Here is a 17983-nt window from a genome sequence, read left to right as displayed (position 1 = left end):
GAGTGGGGGCTCCCCCAGGTCTGTTTTGAGTCCTGGATGCTGTTTGTGGGCATTCCTCTCTCTGCTTCCCTATGCCGAAGACCCAGAAGGAAGACTGTTGTGACTTCAACATTGAATAAACATGAAACAGGTTGGTTCAGGCCCAACCGGTGGCTCCAGAATAAAAACCACCCCGAGTCCAGGACATTGAAGAGTGGGTCTCTGGCAAGGGCATTGTGAGGAAGCCTTTTCTTAGGGTGGAAGAATCAGTCCATAGACCACCAGAGTCCCAAGCCCACCCAAGGCAGCACAGGAGCTCTATGGCGGGATGTGTAACCCAGCTCATGAGAAAATGTCGCCCAGAACTCGGACAGAGCAGACGAACTTGATCGCTCCTGACACCCACACCGGAATGAGGGCTGAAGGCTCTGTGTGTGAATTCAAAAGAGCAGAGGTCCCAGGTAGGACTAGTCCAACTCCCCAGATAAAGACATATTACACGATAAGCTCCCCCTTTTTCCTTCCTAAATTAAAAAGACTACACATCGTTTAGAGACCACGCTCCTTTAGGGCTCTGTGCAGAAATCTATTCAGTTTCATGTTGTTGTGATACCAAGACTGTAGGGACATAAGAGACCGTGTGTGGGAAGCCTGCAGTTGTTACACAAAGAGCAGAACTGTTTTTTGCTTGAGATAAAGGGAAGATGACATGGCAGGGAAATTAATCTGGATTAAAAAGACTGAGGTCACTTCCTGTCGACACAGGAAGAAAAGCTGCTGGTTTGTTCTCTGAAACTCTATCCACAAAGTCAGAAGGTCTCAAGTTCACAAGAGGCTGGTGGGGGGGAAAGAGACGCCCCAGCCACATGAGTGATGCAGGGATTTGACTTTGGTGAAAAAGTCTCTTTGTACTTTTTACCGACCATACAGGTGCTGGGAAGTCCCCAGCTTAAATCTGGAAAACAGCAAACTCCCCAGTGCTCTGCCTCCTTGGCCCTTGCTCTGTGGTCAGGTCGCCATCAACGGTGTCCCCAGCACTACACGGGTGACCTGCTCTGCAAACATGGCCACCTTCACCGCCTCCCAGTCTACGGAAACCTCCCACCCACAAGGATGTCTTGTCCATCATCTTGTTCCCTTCCTTTTTCATACCAATCAGCAACTAAAATGAACTTGCTCACTTTTTCGTTGTCCCTGTCTCCAGACAGAACGTGTGTTCCTCAAGAGCCAAGTTCGTGTCTGCTGGCTCTGTCCCTGCGTCTCCAGCGCTCGGCTCACAGCGGATCACTGGGGCATATTTGATGGATATTAATGTAATCTTCAAGCACAAGTTGGAGCGTGTTTAAAATTTCACAAATGCCTTAGTTTTTCATATCAAGTTAGCGCTGCTATTTTAGGGGTCCTGGTTATAAGGTATCCAACTGTCATTTTAACAGAGTGGTTTTTCATTTAAGATACATTTATTGAACACCTACCGTGGGCCGGTCAAGTGCCAGGCATCTATGCTAGGAATTCAATGGCAAACAAAACAGAATGCCCACCCTCAGGAGCTTTCAGTCTGGTGGGGACAGTGGGGAATAAGGATTAATGACACAGCAATGCAGGCACAGAAGGGCGACCTCGCTAAGGGCTAGGAAGGAAAAGCACACACAGGGCTTCTGAGGAAGTCATGTTCTTCCTGAGACCAGAAAGATACATGAACTAGGTGCGTTAACTAAGTAAACTTGCTAAAGAGTGATCAGGGTTGGAGTTAAGAACAGAGTTAGCGTGGAGTAAAGATTAGGGGAAGAATAGGGTGAGTCCAGAGAAGAACTTTCCAGAAAAAGAAGAACTTTCCAGAAAGAGAACTTTCCAAAAAAAACTTTCCACTGTCCTAGAGGTCAGGTGGATGTTGACCTAGAGTAAGTTGATGGCTGCCTAAAATAGCTGGAGACAAAATAAGTAGAGAAAAGAAGACAAATTTGGAGTTATTTAGGAGGTAAAATGGTGTGACTTGGTCTGTCCTCCAAGGACATCTGGTGGCCGAGGCATTGAGTTTGGCCTTCTCCTGGGCTGGTACCTGGGGGACCCTCCTTGGTTAGCAACTTGGCTTCCAAAGCCGGAAGCAGCCACGCAGCTGTCCGAGCACGTGTGACAAATAGGTTACGACGGATGGGTGAGCAGGAGGGCCGGGGCGGCACCTGCCTCGGCTGGCAGCGAGGTTTCAGAACTTGGATTCAGAACTCAGGCGGGAGGATTCCTGGAACCCTTCCATAGATTACTGCGGGCAATCAGGTGATTACGAGAGCTCAAGATGATGCCTATTAAAGAAATCAATTGTGTTCCTGAGAACCCACGCTTCATGGGTTACGTTGCCTTATATAGTCGTCCCTGAAACCCAGTGTAGCTAAATAAGGAACAGAGGGAACAACGGGGCCCGAGTGAGAGCATCGTGGTTTCTTCACCCTCTTGATCAAAGAAAGACTCCAATGAAAGGGGAAAAAAAATAATTAAAAAGTAAAAACCTTACGTAATGAGATTTAAAAGAAAACTTTTGAAGCCAACAAGCAACCATGGGCAGTGCTTCAAAGGGCCCAGAATCAATGTTTGTCAATAGCAGTTTTGCATCCTTTATCTTTCATGAATATAAAGTGTGATGTTATTAGGAGCCCATCCATGCCTTAATTCTGTTTGAGATTTGATGAATCAGAACTCTGTTAACATTCTGTCTGAATCAGCAATGGCCAAGGCCTATAGCAGAAGCCTTACCCGAACCGGGGCTTTCATCCCGCCACTGGGATGGCAGTTAACTCTCGGACCTTCTGCAATGAACCCTCAGAGGCCCCCGGGGTACACCCAGGGGCCGGGGCTCTTGAACTCTGCCACTTTCTTTGGAGACTTTCTCCCCAGAAAAGAAACCACCCCGTGACTCAGCCTAGCTGCAAAGTTACCATTTGTTTAATCAAGATAGTTGGTTTGCAAAACATTAAACATTAAACAGTATTTGATACCTAGTTAATAATTGGCATCCTCTTCATGTGTTCTTGAATCCCTGGAGACTGACATTTCCCCCCCCAAAGGCACAGACAACAAAAGAAATTGTGCGTCGGGCCACGCAAGGGTTCTTACACTGAGTAGATGTTTGCCAGAATGTCTGTTCTCCATATTCTGCTGTTAATGGTTCTAGCAGGGAAGACAGCCGTCGGGGTAAGTGTTGCTTTCATATATCTGTAGTGGAGAGACTGAGGTCTGAGGAGGACCAAAGGGCCAGGAGTGACTAGAAACTTCAGTTGTGAAGGGCTGGTGTTGCCTTGTTCTATATGGCTTGATTGTAAGCATCAATGCACACCTGGGATGTTGGTTGCTGTTGAGAAGCCCGTTCCACTGGGCCACGCAACTGACTTGAGACTTCTTGGAGCAGAGTCTCCGTGAGCACCTTCCGACTAAAGGGACTGAGTGAGAAAATCTGCTAAGATGGTGGTCTGTGATCTGGGGTGGATCTTGGAGAGCCCTTTGAGAAGCCTTTGAAAACCATCGGCTCTCCTTGTACCTATTGATAGACTGACACAGTTTTCTAGCCATTGCAGGCAACACGAGGGTAAGATCGCCTGTGATTTGGCTCTAGAGGAAAATCTTGTCGGTTGCATATGATCCTGGTCACAGGTTTATTTAGACGAATTCGTTTTGGAGAAAGTTTGTGGGTAATATTGTTTCTCCCTTTTCACAGGACCCTAGTAGATGGGGCAGGAAGGGGAAGCAGGGACCCAAGGGAGGTAGTGGTGAGGAGGGAAAGGAAATGCCATCCAAGGGGCTTGCATGGGGCGCTAGGCATTTGGGAGCAGAGGGGTAGAGGAGAGGTTGGCTCCTGCTGTGTGCCATTGTGGTCCCAGAGTACTGACTGGATCTCTGTGGGCGCAGGAGAGGGGCCATCAACAGAAGTAGGGCCTTCTGGAGTTCCCTACTGGATGTGGTTTAGGCAAGAGTGTGGGTCTGGGAGCCAGCGCCTTGAGTCGCAGCTTTGTTACGTTCTAGCTGTGGGATATTGGGCAGGCAACATAATCTCTTGGAACCTCAGTTTCTTCTACTGCAAACCGAGTGATAATCTCTTACTGATCTGGGGAGGGCCATGGCTGATTGAATGAGGCAATGCATTGCCTTTCAATAAATATTAGCTCTTTTCCCTCAAAATTTCCAGAATGAATACAACTTCTCTGTAAAAATCAAAGAATGCACTCCTTTGTGCTGTGCATCGGGGCAGGGGGTTGGTGGATAGAGAAGGGGGAGGGGACGGGAACCGAATTAAAAGTCATAACCTCTTTATCTTATGAAATACCTTTGCATTTTATCTCCCATTTTACTCTATAGAGCTTTCTGGTAGGAAGCAGGTTCAGTTTTAGGTTTTCTGATCGATACTTCAAAAACAAGAGCCTCTCCTTCCCTTTCGGCAAACTGTCCTCAGACACTTACCTTAGCCCCATATTAACCTCTCAGGTGTCTCACCTCTGAGAGAGTTCTCTTTTCCAGTGATGACTTGTATATGTGTGCTGGGGTTGCAATTACAAATTTTCAAGCCCCCACCTCATTTGATTGCTTGTTGGATGTCTGGGGCAGAGGCCCAGCAGAAATTGCACAGGTCTAGAAGAAGAGGTGGAAATTATCAGAGGTGCACAAGGGGCCCAGAGAAAGTACCCATCAGAAAGAAATAGAGCCTAAAGTTTGGAGGCAAGGAGAGGGTTGATGCAGTCTGTTTGAAATTCACAAAATGATAATGGTCCCCCAAAATCCCTTTTTTGCAAGCCCCAGTGAATTTTTAGGGTTAGCAATGAAATTATAAGTCAATAATGGATAAAAGAGAAAATATGAGAGATAGCCTTCAGGCAATGAGCTTAGTCAGTTCCAGAGAGAGGATTCAGGGCTTTGGAATGTTTTCTTACCCCAGATGTGTGCCAGACAGGTGGTCGGGAAGGCGGTTTGCGTTCCACGGGCCAGGCCACAGACATCCAGAGGAAAGTGGCCAACTTGCTCAGATGCTTTGGAGAGTTCGGGAGATCATCGCTGGGAGGAAGCCACGCAGCCAGATGGGCTGGGGAGCGTCTCCCACCCCACATAGCTAAAAATAATAGCCAACTGCTATCATTTAATGAGAAGTCCTGTGCGCTGGGCTCTGTGTTTCCGGTGGATTAGTTCATCTTGGGAAGCACCCAGAGAAGAAGGTACCTTTATAGCTCCCATTTTACTGGTGAGATGATGGACAGCTTGGCCTCAAGTCATACCCCTGGGAAGTGGCAGAGCTGAGCTCTAGACTATGGGCTGCTGTCCACTGTCTGGACCAAGTCTTTTGCCTGGACCCCGGTTAAAGATGAGATTTCTTCTGTCCACAGAGCTTCAGGGGCATGGTCCTTTGTGTAGGAACAGGAATCTCTTAGACCGGGAGTCTGTGTGCTGGTTGGGGTGTAATGGCTCCCCGTGCTTCTGGAACTTAGAGAAAAGCATTCACAAGGCCTATGATCACTATCCTTTGGAAGGATGTGTGGACACTCTCCCATGAATTTAGGTCATGCAGCAAACCTTATAATGTCTTCTCTATGTGCTCATACATCCATGATCCAAAGATGTATAGGTCAAATGTGATGGCCGTCAACACCAGAGAGGCAACCATGGGTTCTTCCTGGCTGGAGCTACATTTGGTTTTCCTTAACGAACATCTGTCGCCAGCACAGCCTTGTAGGGTTGTCCCCATTTGATAGGTGAGAATCAGACCCAGAGTTGTTCAACTAACTTCCCAGCCAGGATTGAGGCCCAGATCTGCCCAACTCCTCCCCCATTACAGGAAGCCTGCTCAATTCCGTGAAGCATGGGCACCGCCATCCAGAGTTCAGAAATCTCTTCTTGCTATGCTTCTTGGGTGATTTGGGGGTGCCCCTGGTCTTGGTCATAGTGGAATTTGACCTCTTCCAGGGTCAGAAGCCAGAGGACAAGGCTTCTTCAGGCCTGCCCTACTTAGCTCAGCCCATCCCGACAGAGGACAGAAGACAATGGCTCTTCCTCTCCCCAGTGTGTTTGCTCCCACTTCTGGACATTTTAAACCTTAGCATTTAGACCTAAGAACTCCAGAACTCTATTATCCTCCCAGGCAGAGCACCGCAGAAATTTTTGAACAGGCTAGAGTCTACAGATTGGCAATTTGGGGTACATTCTGCTCACAGCCTGAGTTTTATTTGGTGGGTAGAAGGTCAGCCTAAAAGTATTTTAATTTCCTTTCAATTGCTTGGTGACATTTGCAAATCAGAACATTTCACATAGAAATACAAATTCCCAGCTTCTCTTGAAAACCAGACATTCTAGTAACATGGGGCTCACATTCTTGCTTGGCACCAACCAGACGAGGGGCTATTGCTCCCATTTTTAGAAGAAACTCAAGCCCCCGAGTCCATAGGCTTTACCACTTTCTACTGTTGACACCTTTTTGCTTGGCAGATGTTCATTATCTGCTGGGTTCTAGCTTGGAGAGAGAAAGAAACAAGAGGGAGCCCTGCTTGTCTATTGTGATGCAGAAACAATCTGGATGTTGAAGAATTGGAATCAATTTTGGATGGTCACATAACTGGGTTCAATGTCTGATTCATTTGAGCATCCAAACCTGCACGTCCCCCAGGACTAAAGCAGGCCTTTGATGGGAAGATACAAGCCACCCCTTTGTAAGCTTCAGTGTTCCAGAATGTCCAAGTCTCTTTCAAAGCCAGGAGGGACATCCCTCCCTCTTGCTGGAACCCACACAGAGTCTTATGGAAAAGAGAGCGACTGAATTTCACTGCGACTTCTCATACTTTTTTTTTTTTTTTTTTGACTGATCCAAAGCACAATTTCAACTCATTAGCTTTGGCGGTGTGCACTGGTATTTAGGGAAATCAGGTCGCAGGAAATCGCATGTGTAGATAGGCACAGATATATTTATATTTGAAATTCATTAGGGTTCCCTAAATGCAAAAGCCATGCTGCTGTCACAGAGAAACAGCGTGGCAGAATATTCGGGAGCCGGGATTTTAAATAAAACATGCTTTTCTTCATAATTAATATAACAAGGTTTTCTGGCTTAGGACCTGGCAAGGATCCCAGGAAAAATGAAGGGGTGGGGGTTGGGGGGTGGATATGATGTGCCTCTGACCCAGTGAACATATCCCAGGAAGAGTTTATGCTTAGGGAACCCTCCTCAGTCATGCCCATAAGAGAGAAGGAAAGAAAGAAAGAAAGAAAGAAAGAAAGAAAGAAAGAAAGAAAGAAAGAAAGAAAGAAAGAAAGAAGAAGGAAGGAAGGAAGAGTAAGAGAGAGAGGGAGGGAGGGAGGGAAGAAAGAAGAAAGAGAAGGAAGGAAGGAAGGAAGGAAGGAGAAAGAAAAAGGAAAAGAAAAAGAAAGGAAGAAAGAAACTCAAACTCATCGACAACAGTGGCTAATAATCATAATCATAGTGGCAACCATTTATTAAGTTTATTAAGTCTCTACCGTGTATCAGCTATCATGTGTCTACTGCTTATGATCTCATTAAAGTTTCCCAATAGCCCCACAAGTTAGGGACCATGTCACCCTCATGGACAAATAAGAAACTAAGCTGTAGAAAAGTTCGATGATCTGCTGTAGATGGCAGCCTAGGGCGGGGCGGGGCGGGGGTTGGGGGGCCGTGGGCGCGGTGTGGATACAGAGTTCGGATTCAAACCCAAGTCTGCCCAGTCCCAGTTCCAAGCTCTCGACCACTGCGCTAGAGGCTGGCCATGTCAGGCCCTACCCAAGAACAAAGGAGAAGGTTCAGTGTGGTGTGGAAGGTGTCAGAAGAGGCAGTGTTCTCAGACTCCAGCTTCCAGCAGGCGACAAACTTACTTCCACCTGGAGGCAACTTCAACAGTCCCTAAAGTTTTTCTTTCTTTCATCGAGGCTTGCCAGATGGCTAACCAATCAGTTCATTGTTTTCAAACTTTACTCATGAATGAAATCTTGTTAAATCCCAAGCCAGTTTCTTAATATGTTCCTTAAACATACTTATCTTTTCTCTATCTTGATAGATTTATTTTTAGAGGAAATTGTCACTAGTATAAATGGAAAAACAAAAATCACAGAAAATGATATCAGTGAATTCTTACTGGCTACACTTGTCACGCAGATGGTCAGAGCCTCAAGCCTGCTTTCTCCTTGTGGGAAGGGGGGACTAGCAAGAGGGGGAGAGGATAGAGACTTACCAGCTCCAGTGAGTTTTCCTTTGTGATTGTGATGGCTTTCCAAGGGTTGACAGTAGAATTGGGAAGGGAGTGACCGCCTCCTGCTCTGTTGGCTGTGGCGCCCTGGCCAAGCACCGCCCACATCATCAGCCTGGGGATCCCTGGGTCCCGCCTAGAAGACACAGCTTCCGGGGCTGGGCCGGGTTCCCATCAGTGGGCAGCTACTTTTCTGAGCCCCCGGGCTTTTTGCTGAGGCCAGCTGGCCCAGGTTAACTTGAGGGGTTATGCTCCTGAGGCCGCCTCAGACCCATCCTACTCTTTTGTTTTATTTGTTCATTTGCCTTTCCAAGGGCCTTCCAACTGCATTATCACATCTAGAAAGGAGTGTTTTTATCCAGTATCCCCATCCTGAATGACCTTACTCACTAACGTTCAATCCTCCCCCAATTCCTTGAAAACTACTCTCCCCAGGAGCAGCCGCATCCCCTTGCATAAAACATCAGGGCAAGGAAATTTTTAGTTTTACAATTGGGGAAACTGAGGCACGGAGGGATCCAATGCCTTGCACAGGAGCAAATATCAGCCCCCAGTCTCCTTGGCCAGGAGCTTCATGCCTAAGGCAGATACAATCAAAGTGAGACTGAAGGTAAAGTCACCTGGGTACTGGTTTGAAATTCATGTTCTAGGCTTACTCCAGACCCAGAGATGAAAAACACCTGCAGATAGGGCCCCAGAATCTGAATTTTCATCCAGCTCTCCAGCCAAGAATGACAACGGCCATGGAACTCCTCCCTCCACCCCACCCCCTCTCTGCTTGTCACGGGAAGCTACAGTCAGTCCGGCCCCTACTTACCAGGGCGGGGGGGGGGGGCTCGGTGGGCTCTACAGCTCTGAGCTTGAAAGCAGAGAAGCTGTACAGAACGCCTCCAAGCCAGGCACAGGAGACTGACTTCAGAAAAAGGCGGTCAGGTCTTGAGTCCCTCCCCTGCCCCAGTCAGCTCAGGTCCTTAGAGGAATACTTCACGCACACATACCCCGGGCCTTCGCTTCCTCCTCCTTACAAGAAGGCTCTAGACCCGCTCCTCTCCACAGTGCTCGCTTGCTGGTCACTATGGTCCTGCTTCGCCCAGGCTCCCAAGAAGGAAACCACCCACCCAGACAACTGGGCGGGGCTTCCTTCTTTGGCCTCCCTATTTTCCCTCTTAGAGCCTTGCCTCCTTGCCCGGGGCTTCAGATTAAAGCAAAGCCACAGTGAACCTGCCGGTCTTGAGAGAACATCGTGCAGCTTCTGGGCTAAAGCAAGAAAGGCAAGATTCCTTGTGACCATAAAAAAAATAAAAAAAAATTTAAAAAAAAGAAAGAAAAAGAACCAAGTGGCACCACTTTGACACCTATTAGGATGGCTAGAGCTTTTTCAAAAATGGAACGTAACCAGGGTCAGTGAGGATGCGGAGAAATTGGACCCTCACGCGTGGCTGGTGGGAATGTAAAATGGCGCAGCTGCCGTGGAAAACAGGATGGTGGTTCCTCAGAAAGGTAAACGTAGAACTATCCTAGGACCCAGAAAATTCCACTCCCAGGTATAACCCCAAAGGATGGAAAGCAGGAACTGGACGCTGTTTGGACACTAGTACTCACCATAGCCAAAGATGTAAGCAACCCAAGTGATCCTCCACACGCGAAGGGATAAACCAAACGGATATACAATGGATCCGACTCTGCCTTCGAAGGAATGAAATTTGGATATGTGCTACCAACGCGATGAACCTCGAGAACATTATGCCTCGTGAAACAAATCCAGTCACAGAAGGACAGACACTGGGATTCCACACATATGCGGTACCTAGAGTAGGCAAATCTAGAGATAGAAAAGAGAACACAGGTGGGCTGTGGGCAGGGAGGAAAGCGTTGTTGTCTAATGACTACAGACTTTCTGCTGGGGATGATGAGAAAGTCTTGGGTAGAGAGCAGGGACGGTTATGCACAACGGAAATGTGGCTAATGTCACTGAATAGCCCACTTACAAACGGTTCAAATTAAAAAGTATTGGGTTATGTGTATTTTATTACAATTTTTTTTTTTGGGAAAAGGTGTAAGTGGCTTTGCACAATTGTTAATTTCATCACCTCACTTGTCTGGAGCAGGAGTCCCAGTGTGGGGATGGCATGGGGCAATAGTTGGGATGGTGACCGGAATCCTAACAACCTCTGTCCTCTGTCACTGCCACCGCTCACCCTGACCTTGAGCTCTTTGTCCAACAGTGAGGACTGGCCTGCTGAACTGCGCACTCCTGTCTCTGGCTCACCTTCCAGTCCCAAGGCTGTGGCCTCACCTGGCCACAGGGCAGACTTCTCTCCCACCCAGCAGCCCCTGGGACAAACGCAATTCTTCCTCGTTGATCTACCACCAGGTCGTGGTAGAACATCCAAGGAGGAAGGGATGGTGGGATTAGGGTCCCCATTTTTTACCTACCAGGGGAAAGGTTTTTCTGTTGTTGGTTCACACCAAACCAAGCTTCTGGCCCCAAGGGACAGGTCTAGCTCCCCATCTCCCATCTTCTGCTTCCCAAGCTTGGAATTCATCGACTCAGGGTTTTAGCCTCTGCCTTTTTGTTTGTTTTCCAGAAGATCTAGAGTTCTGAAAGGTAGGGGAAGAACCAGAATTGAAATAGTCTAGAAAAAGATTAAACTAGATTAAAGAGAGGACAAAGCAGATTAGACTTCAATGCTCCTCACCCCCAAGGAGATTACACCGTAAATCAGTAAGACTCGGACACAACATCTTTCTCTCTGCCCTTTCTGTCTTTCGCACTAACCAACCTTAGCCTAGAAGACACTAGAAGCTGCTATTTTAGCCCTGTTGAGACGAGGAATACAAGTGGTGGAAGAAGCAGGCGGTGGCTGGCATGCCCCCCGATCTGGGTGGAGATGTGCGTTGAGATGCATTAGCCACAGCGGACCGGCGAGGCTGGAGCTGACGTCCGTACCTTCAGCAGCTGTCACTGGTGCCCATTGGCCCTCTCTGTGTCCCGCCAGGCCTGGGCTAGTCTGAACAGGCCTTTCATAAAGCTTTCCAAGGACAGGGGTCTGATCTCATCACCCAGTTCCATGCCCTGCCTCTCTCAGAATTAGGTAGCTCTTCTGTTTCCTTCTTTATTCTTCCTTCCCAGCAAATGCCTGCCATGGCGCCCTCATCCCCCGTCGTAACGGAGATTAAGACCGAGGCCTCCGACGGCCGGCCGGCCCCGTTCCATCCTGGCTGCAGCAGCGGGCCGGCCGAGTTCCTCTGGGCAGCTTAATCTCTGCACATCTGTTTGCTCGCCTCTAAAATGGGCATAATTATAGAGCCTCAATGATCAAGGATTGTGTACAGCAAGTGAGACCAAACGCACATACATCACTTGGCACGCTGTCAGCTGTCAACACACGTCGACTGAGACCACAGTTGTCTCCTCTTTCTTCTTAATTCTTTTGCTTTAGGGGTCTTCCTCCTTGGATTTCCAGCCCCAGGGTTAGGAGCTGTTTCATTTCCCTGTCACCGTGGAAAAATGGAATGCCATAATGGGATGAAAAGAGGCAAATATTGTGCCCACCCAGTCCCCTGGCCCCGCCACCCAGGTTAGTTTCAGGATCCAGACGTCCGGCATAAACAATGGCCACTGGCCCGGCCTTTCCCACCTGGAGCCCCAGTTACCCAGCCTGTGCCGGGGCACCCCGTTTCTGCATTGCACTGCGGCCTCTGCTGGAGGACCCGGTGAGTCACAAAACGAGTGGGCCGGCTTCGGATCCCTGGCACCCCCTGACACACAGCCCAGGCTGCACAGCTGAGCGGCAGCAGCTTCTGACTCTGCGAAACCCAGTGGGATCCTCAGGGCCCCCAGCCCCGAAAGGTCCAGCTTTCTTTTTGTCCGGTTTCCCTCAGAGCGCCTGCGCCTGCTCCTGGAAAGGGCACGTCTGCCACCTGCTGGCTGTGGGCTGCGCAGCACCTGGCCAGCCCTCCTGGTCCAGGTCAGAGCCACCATCTGGGGCTCCGGCCCAGGCACAGGTGTCAGAGGGCCTTTTCCGCACTGGGCGCCGAGAAAGTCTGTTCCTCCAAGTCCTCCCTCCTGTCCTGCCCACTTCTCGGGGCCCACAGTGAACACGCACGGCAGTTTATATGGGAGAATTCAGGTGGTACCGCCTCAGGGCTGGGCAAATACGGGGTAGACAAGCTCCGGACAAGTTCCATGGAGGGAAACTGAGGCAGGGTAAGGGACAGGATCAAGGCAGAATTGGCAGGAGAGGTAACGTTGGCATCTGGGGCTGTCTCATACCCCTCTTTTAGTACCACCCTGACCCTCAAGCCTGGAGGGGTCAACATCAGATGCTCCCCGTTCAAGACCCCAGGCCCGGGAATACCCCCTGAGACCCGAACTCACCCTTCCTCTGTCAGGCTCCCAACTCGGAACCCCCTTCCCAAACAAAATGCCCAGCCTTTGTCATTCTTTGCAGAAACCAAGCCAGGCGGCCATGAGGCAATTAAATGGGGACAGGCATCGTCCAGAGAGCAAACGGCCTCAGCTCTCTGCATCTACCTCCCTCCTCAACTGTGTGTGGTAGATGTTGTCCAGTCTGCAGAGGGTGGAAGGAACAGCATGCTGAACGTGAATATAGATATATTCACAATGCCGTTATCATTCTCGAGAAGTTCCACATTGATACACTAATAATCTTCAATATGAGTTTATAATTGGGTTTCCCGGTTGCCCCAATAATGTCTTTTATAGCTTTTTTCTTTTTTAAATCAAGGATCACTCCCTGCATTTGGTTGTCAGGTCTCTTTAGTCTCATTTAAAAACAAAACAAAACAAAACAAAAACAACCTTTCCATCTTCTTAGTCTTTCACGACACACACTGACATTTTTGTAGGGTCGAGGCTGGTTGTTTTGTTGAAATGGCTACTGTCAACACCTGTCATATTCCTCACGGACAGACACAGGATCAGCATTTTTGTCAAGAATCCCACTTGTTGATGTTGTGTGCTCGGTACCTCCCTTCAGGACACATTCTTTCTTTTTCCTGTCTTTTCTAATTTATTGTCCAGCTGCCTAATTCCCAAAATGGTTAAAGAGGCCCACAGTAAAACAGAAAATCAAAACTACCACTGCGGGGAGAGGGAGGTTGATGTGGGTACTGGGAAGATGACCACATTGACCACAGCTTTTTGGTGGCTAAGACCCAAAGGGAGACCTGTCAGGGGCTAGAAACTTCTTTTTCTAAATAAGAGGTCAGCAAACTTTGTAAAGTGCCAGATAGGAAATATTTGGGGCTGTCTGGTCTCTGTCACCACTTCGGCAGTATAGCACAAAAGAGGTTTCAAAGAATACTTAAAAACAGGCATGGCTGTGTCCCAATCAAATTCAATTTGTAAAGCCACATGTCCGGGTTTGGCCCCAGGGGCCTTAGTTTGCTGACCCTTGAATTAAGTAAAAGCAAATATTCCAGCTATTAAATGAGTAAAGCTTTCTTTTTCCGGTAAGTACTGCATTCTAGAAGGAACTGTTCATAACACTATTTATTTATTCAGCAAAAACTCTTTGAGGATTGCCGTGCGCCGAGCACTATGCTCAGTATGGGGTAATACATCAGTGATGAAACAGACAAGATCTTTGCCTTTCTGGAGGACAGAGCCAATGTGAGCAAAAGATAGCGTGCAGATAAACAGATGTAAACTGTGTGTTGCAATAAGAACTATGGAGCAAATGCATGGAGGTAGTGATGAAACAATGGGGGAGGGGTCATACCCATAGGGGAGTTGGGGAAGTCCTCCTTGAGAAGATGACATTTAAGCTGGGACCTAGTGGTGGTCATGGAGACAGCTTTCCAAGCAGAAGGAAGAGCAAGTGCAAAGGCCCTGGGGTGAGGGGAGCTTGGCTAGTGCTAGTTGGAACCCATGTGTGGCTGCAGATTAGCAACGGTCAGTGGAAGGGAAGGGTATGGAAGGAGGTTTATAAGTTGGGGCAGATGTTTGTATTTTATTCCAAGAACAATGGGAAGCCACTGGAGAGTTTTAAGCATCTGTCCATCCCCAGCCCAAGGAGCTGTCAACCAAGACCATCACCTAGACTTGAGTGTGAATCTGAATTCTATCACAACTGTGTGACCTCTGAGCCTCAAATGTCTCATCTGTCAATGGGCTGACAAAAGCCTCTTCAGAAGGCTCTTATAAGAATGAGATGCAACGATGCACAATCGGGCAGACAGGAGATGCTCAATCCATGCTAATCCCTATCACTGACAGATTGTCCATACCTGGGCAGCCAGGCCCCAGCATGAGAGCAGGTGATCACAAGCCCCATAAGTCAGGGAGGCACCCAGCCAGTCAGCTGACTCGACCTTGCTCAGCCCTGTGTGGGTTTATGTTTGTTTTTGTTTTTTTCAGTTCTCCCTGATGTCTTTACTCCTAGACCCGGACCCAGGTGAGTGTGTGGATCACCCTGGGGCTCCTCACAAACTACAGGCTGGTTCTGGGATGGAAGAAATGGGACCTTCGCATCTAAGTGCTGTCACAAGCTCAGGGTTCAAACGATTCAGAAGTGTTGTAGACCCCTTTTGAGAAATTTCCCAGAAAAATGCACTCCCGGTATTTGTGTCTCTGTGCACAAACACCATGCTTTATTCAATTCTGAGTTGCCCATGGATACCCCCGGTCCCCCGTCTCAGGACCCCAAGGGAAAAATTGCTGGTATAGTTAAATCTCTTCATTTTACAGAGAAGGAAATCGAGGCCCTGGGAGGGGAGGCTACAGGTCACACAGCCCATTAGTGATGCGATGAGATGAAAAGGCCAACGCAAAGCCAGGGTGGCACTGGGCACTTACTGGCTCCCTGCAGGCCCACCCTGGGCCCCGACTCACTCCACCCCTTGGGTGGGGAGCCAGGTCCTCTGTGCTGTGCCACGCAGGCAGTCCCCAGGCTGACCTGCCCCTGTGGCAGCCTCCCACCAGCACCCAAAACAACGACCCACTGCCCGGTGCCCTCAGCTGTGCCCAAGCCGAGCAGAGCTGCTCCTTCTGCCATCATCCAATCTCGGTCTTTGACTCTGGGCCCAAGTCTCCCTTCTCTGCTCCAAGACCGAAGGGAGAAAATGCTACACAAAACTCCCATCAGGGCGGAGACTGGCATTCCCACTGGCGGTGACCTGTGCTGGTCACCCACAAAGGACCAGAGCCAGGGAGACAGCACATGGAGATGGCAGTCATGTCTGAACTTTGGGTCAAGGGCTTATTTGGAGCCAAGGTGGGGACAACTGGGTCAAAATCCATGTGACAGTCAATATTCTCCTGCAGCAAAGCCGTGGCTGGCTCAAGACAGATGATGTCCGATCTTTGTCCACCCCTTATGCTCAGGGGATGTTTGTGGAATTGAGCATGGAGTGTGGCTTTTGAAAGGGTCTATGTCTTTCCCCAGTGCAAAGGAGACTGTCCTACTCAACAACATATAATTTAGTTCTTGGAGGAATTGTGTTTCAGGGGGCTCCCCCAGCTGCCCACATCAACACCCACATGTGGAGTTCGGTGGGGGGGGTCCAAAGCCAAGGGGACTGGGAAAGCTGCCCCCTCTGCGGCCTTCAGAACACACCACTCAGGTACCAGGTGTCAGACAGATGGAGCTCCAGAACTGTGGGGTCACACAGTAGGTGAGGAGCATAGAGAAGTCCAGAGACCTCATTCTCTTCAAGGATTTGAAAAGCAGACCCACCCCTAGTCCATGAGGTCAACTTTGAGAATTAAGAGGTGTCTTTACCCCAAGACACGGTACTGCCATCTTCCAGAAAACTGCGGAAGACATCTACAGTGACCATGAGTTTCTGACACTCTGGCACTGAAGTTGTGCAGTGAACAACGTGAACAACTGGAAGCAGTGGCCCCACTAAACATGGATCACAGGAAAGGGAGGATTCAATCTCTGTGTTCACAAGGCTTTTAGCTTTAATGAAAGAGATTAGAAGCAATAGGATCAGATTTGGTCTGCAAACCAGGAGAACTTCCTCACCATCAAAGTCATCAAAAAAATCTGAATGGGCTGTTGGGCTCTTGGGAGGTAGTAAGTTCTCCATCACTGGCCATCTTTAAACACAGGCTGCTTAGGAGGGAGTGGAGAGTGTTGGATTTAACCTTCTGAAATTCTAGACTCTAGAAGAACTCTGTCAATAGCTTCTGTCAGTTCGGTGAGTAGATGAAGGGACCCGGGAACCCACCAGCCCCGGGCTCCCAAGTCCGTCTCGAGGTGCTCTGTCGACCTCTGGCTAGGGAACAGGGTGAGATGTGTAGCCGGGCCTTTCTACAGAGCAGGTTAGGTTTTAAAAATGCCGCTGTTAGTGTCTGCTCTAATTGCACATGGGGGTGGTGCTTTGATGGAATTTGTCAGATCCCAGCTGGCTTTAGAGAGCAGCGTGGCCAAAGAAACACCATGCCAGTGTCCACAGGCAAGCGGCTTCTGTAGCTGGTCTTGCTGGACACAGCACATGGCGAGGGTTTGGCGGGAGCAGAAGGCGCCTGGGCCACAGTCCCCCGTGGGTGGCAGAAGAGGGGGCCATCAAACAGCACAGACTCCGCTCATCTCCCCAAAGCAGGTGCCGTGACAGCCAACGGGCCTGCGGAAATGCCTCTTCAAAGCTGGCTGGGCTCTACCCAGCAACACAAGCTAAGCCCATCCATCAGCTGTCCTGCCGCCTGCCAGTGAGGGTCTCGGCTGAGCTTGCCCTGTCAGCTGGATGGGAAGCGTCAAATACGGGCCAACAGGGCTGGGGCTTGGGGGAGGCCCTCGGAGGACCCGTCTGTGCCACGGTGATGGATGACGCCAACAGGGACAGCATTCCGGAGATTTTTATTCCGTTCCGCACATCTGGCAAGCTCCTTAACCAAGCAGCTGCAGAGTCCCCATCGCACAAACGCGGAGCTTTTTCCGAGAGACCCTGGGTCCAGACCACGGTAATCCCGGTCGAGGGACTTGGAGCGTGTGCTAAAAAAGATTTCTCGACGTGTGTTACTTCCTGGAAGCTGAAACCCATGGAGTTTCCTGAAACACAAACCCACAAGAGGCTCCTGGGCTAGTAGAAAAGCAAACCAGGTTTGGCATGAGGTAGACCTGGCTTGTGATGCCACGTCCTCTTACCTCCGCCACCACATTTATTTAGTATAGTGTCCGGGACATAGATAATAACCAGTTATCAGGATGATTTGAGGAAGTTCAGGATACTCTCACCATCCTTCCTGGTAAGTTCTAGAAAAAGACTCTGATAACTAGACAAATCCACAAGGATTTCTCCTGATGCCTAGTGTAAGATGCTCCCAACAGCTCCTCCAGTCTTCACCTGAAGCATTCTCCTTTTCTACAGTCTAGAGAACATCTCCAAAAATCTGTATTCAGTCCTGGAGTGTTTTTGTCCAGTCCAGCAATGAAAGCAAATTCCATGGCAGACAGTAACCCTTCTCCAGGCAGGAAAGCACTTGGACAAATTTCTAGACTCTACAGAGCCCATCAGGCATCTTCTTCACCAAATACCTCTGACCCGGATCTCACGTAGTTTCTCTCCTAAGTTCCATGTTTCCTCTGCTCCAAGCAGATACCAACTTTGCTGGCCTAGCTCCATGCCTGCTGTGTGCTGGCCAGTCAGAAGGAAGGGAGGCCCCGCCACAGAGGGAAAAACTCCCTTGTCAAACACAACCATTAACTGCATATAGGGCTCTGTGCTGGGTCTGAGGAATAGACAAGGCCCTCGCTCTTAAGACGCCAACTGCCTGCTTGGAGGGAACTATCAGATAGACGACGTTGAAT

The 17983-nt window shown here is 49.1% G+C and overlaps 1 protein-coding gene across 1 annotated transcript in view; it reads left to right on the top strand.

Annotated features, from left to right (window-relative positions):
* The first annotated feature begins 2988 nt into the window (after positions 1 to 2988).
* Positions 2989 to 17983, top strand: part of HABP2 (hyaluronan binding protein 2) — a 33157-nt gene continuing 18162 nt past the window's right edge. The window contains exons 1-2 of the mRNA XM_080823108.1: positions 2989 to 3165; positions 14587 to 14623. Of these exons, the coding sequence (XP_080679234.1) occupies positions 3097 to 3165; positions 14587 to 14623 (106 nt within the window). The 5' untranslated portion in view covers positions 2989 to 3096. The remainder of the gene's footprint in view (positions 3166 to 14586; positions 14624 to 17983) is intronic.

The sequence above is a fragment of the Martes martes genome (genome assembly GCF_963455335.1).
Source record: "Martes martes genome assembly, chromosome: 14".
NCBI lineage: Eukaryota > Metazoa > Chordata > Mammalia > Carnivora > Mustelidae > Martes > Martes martes.
Note: the sequence above shows the minus strand (reverse complement) of the source record. Positions and strands in the feature narration are given on the sequence as shown.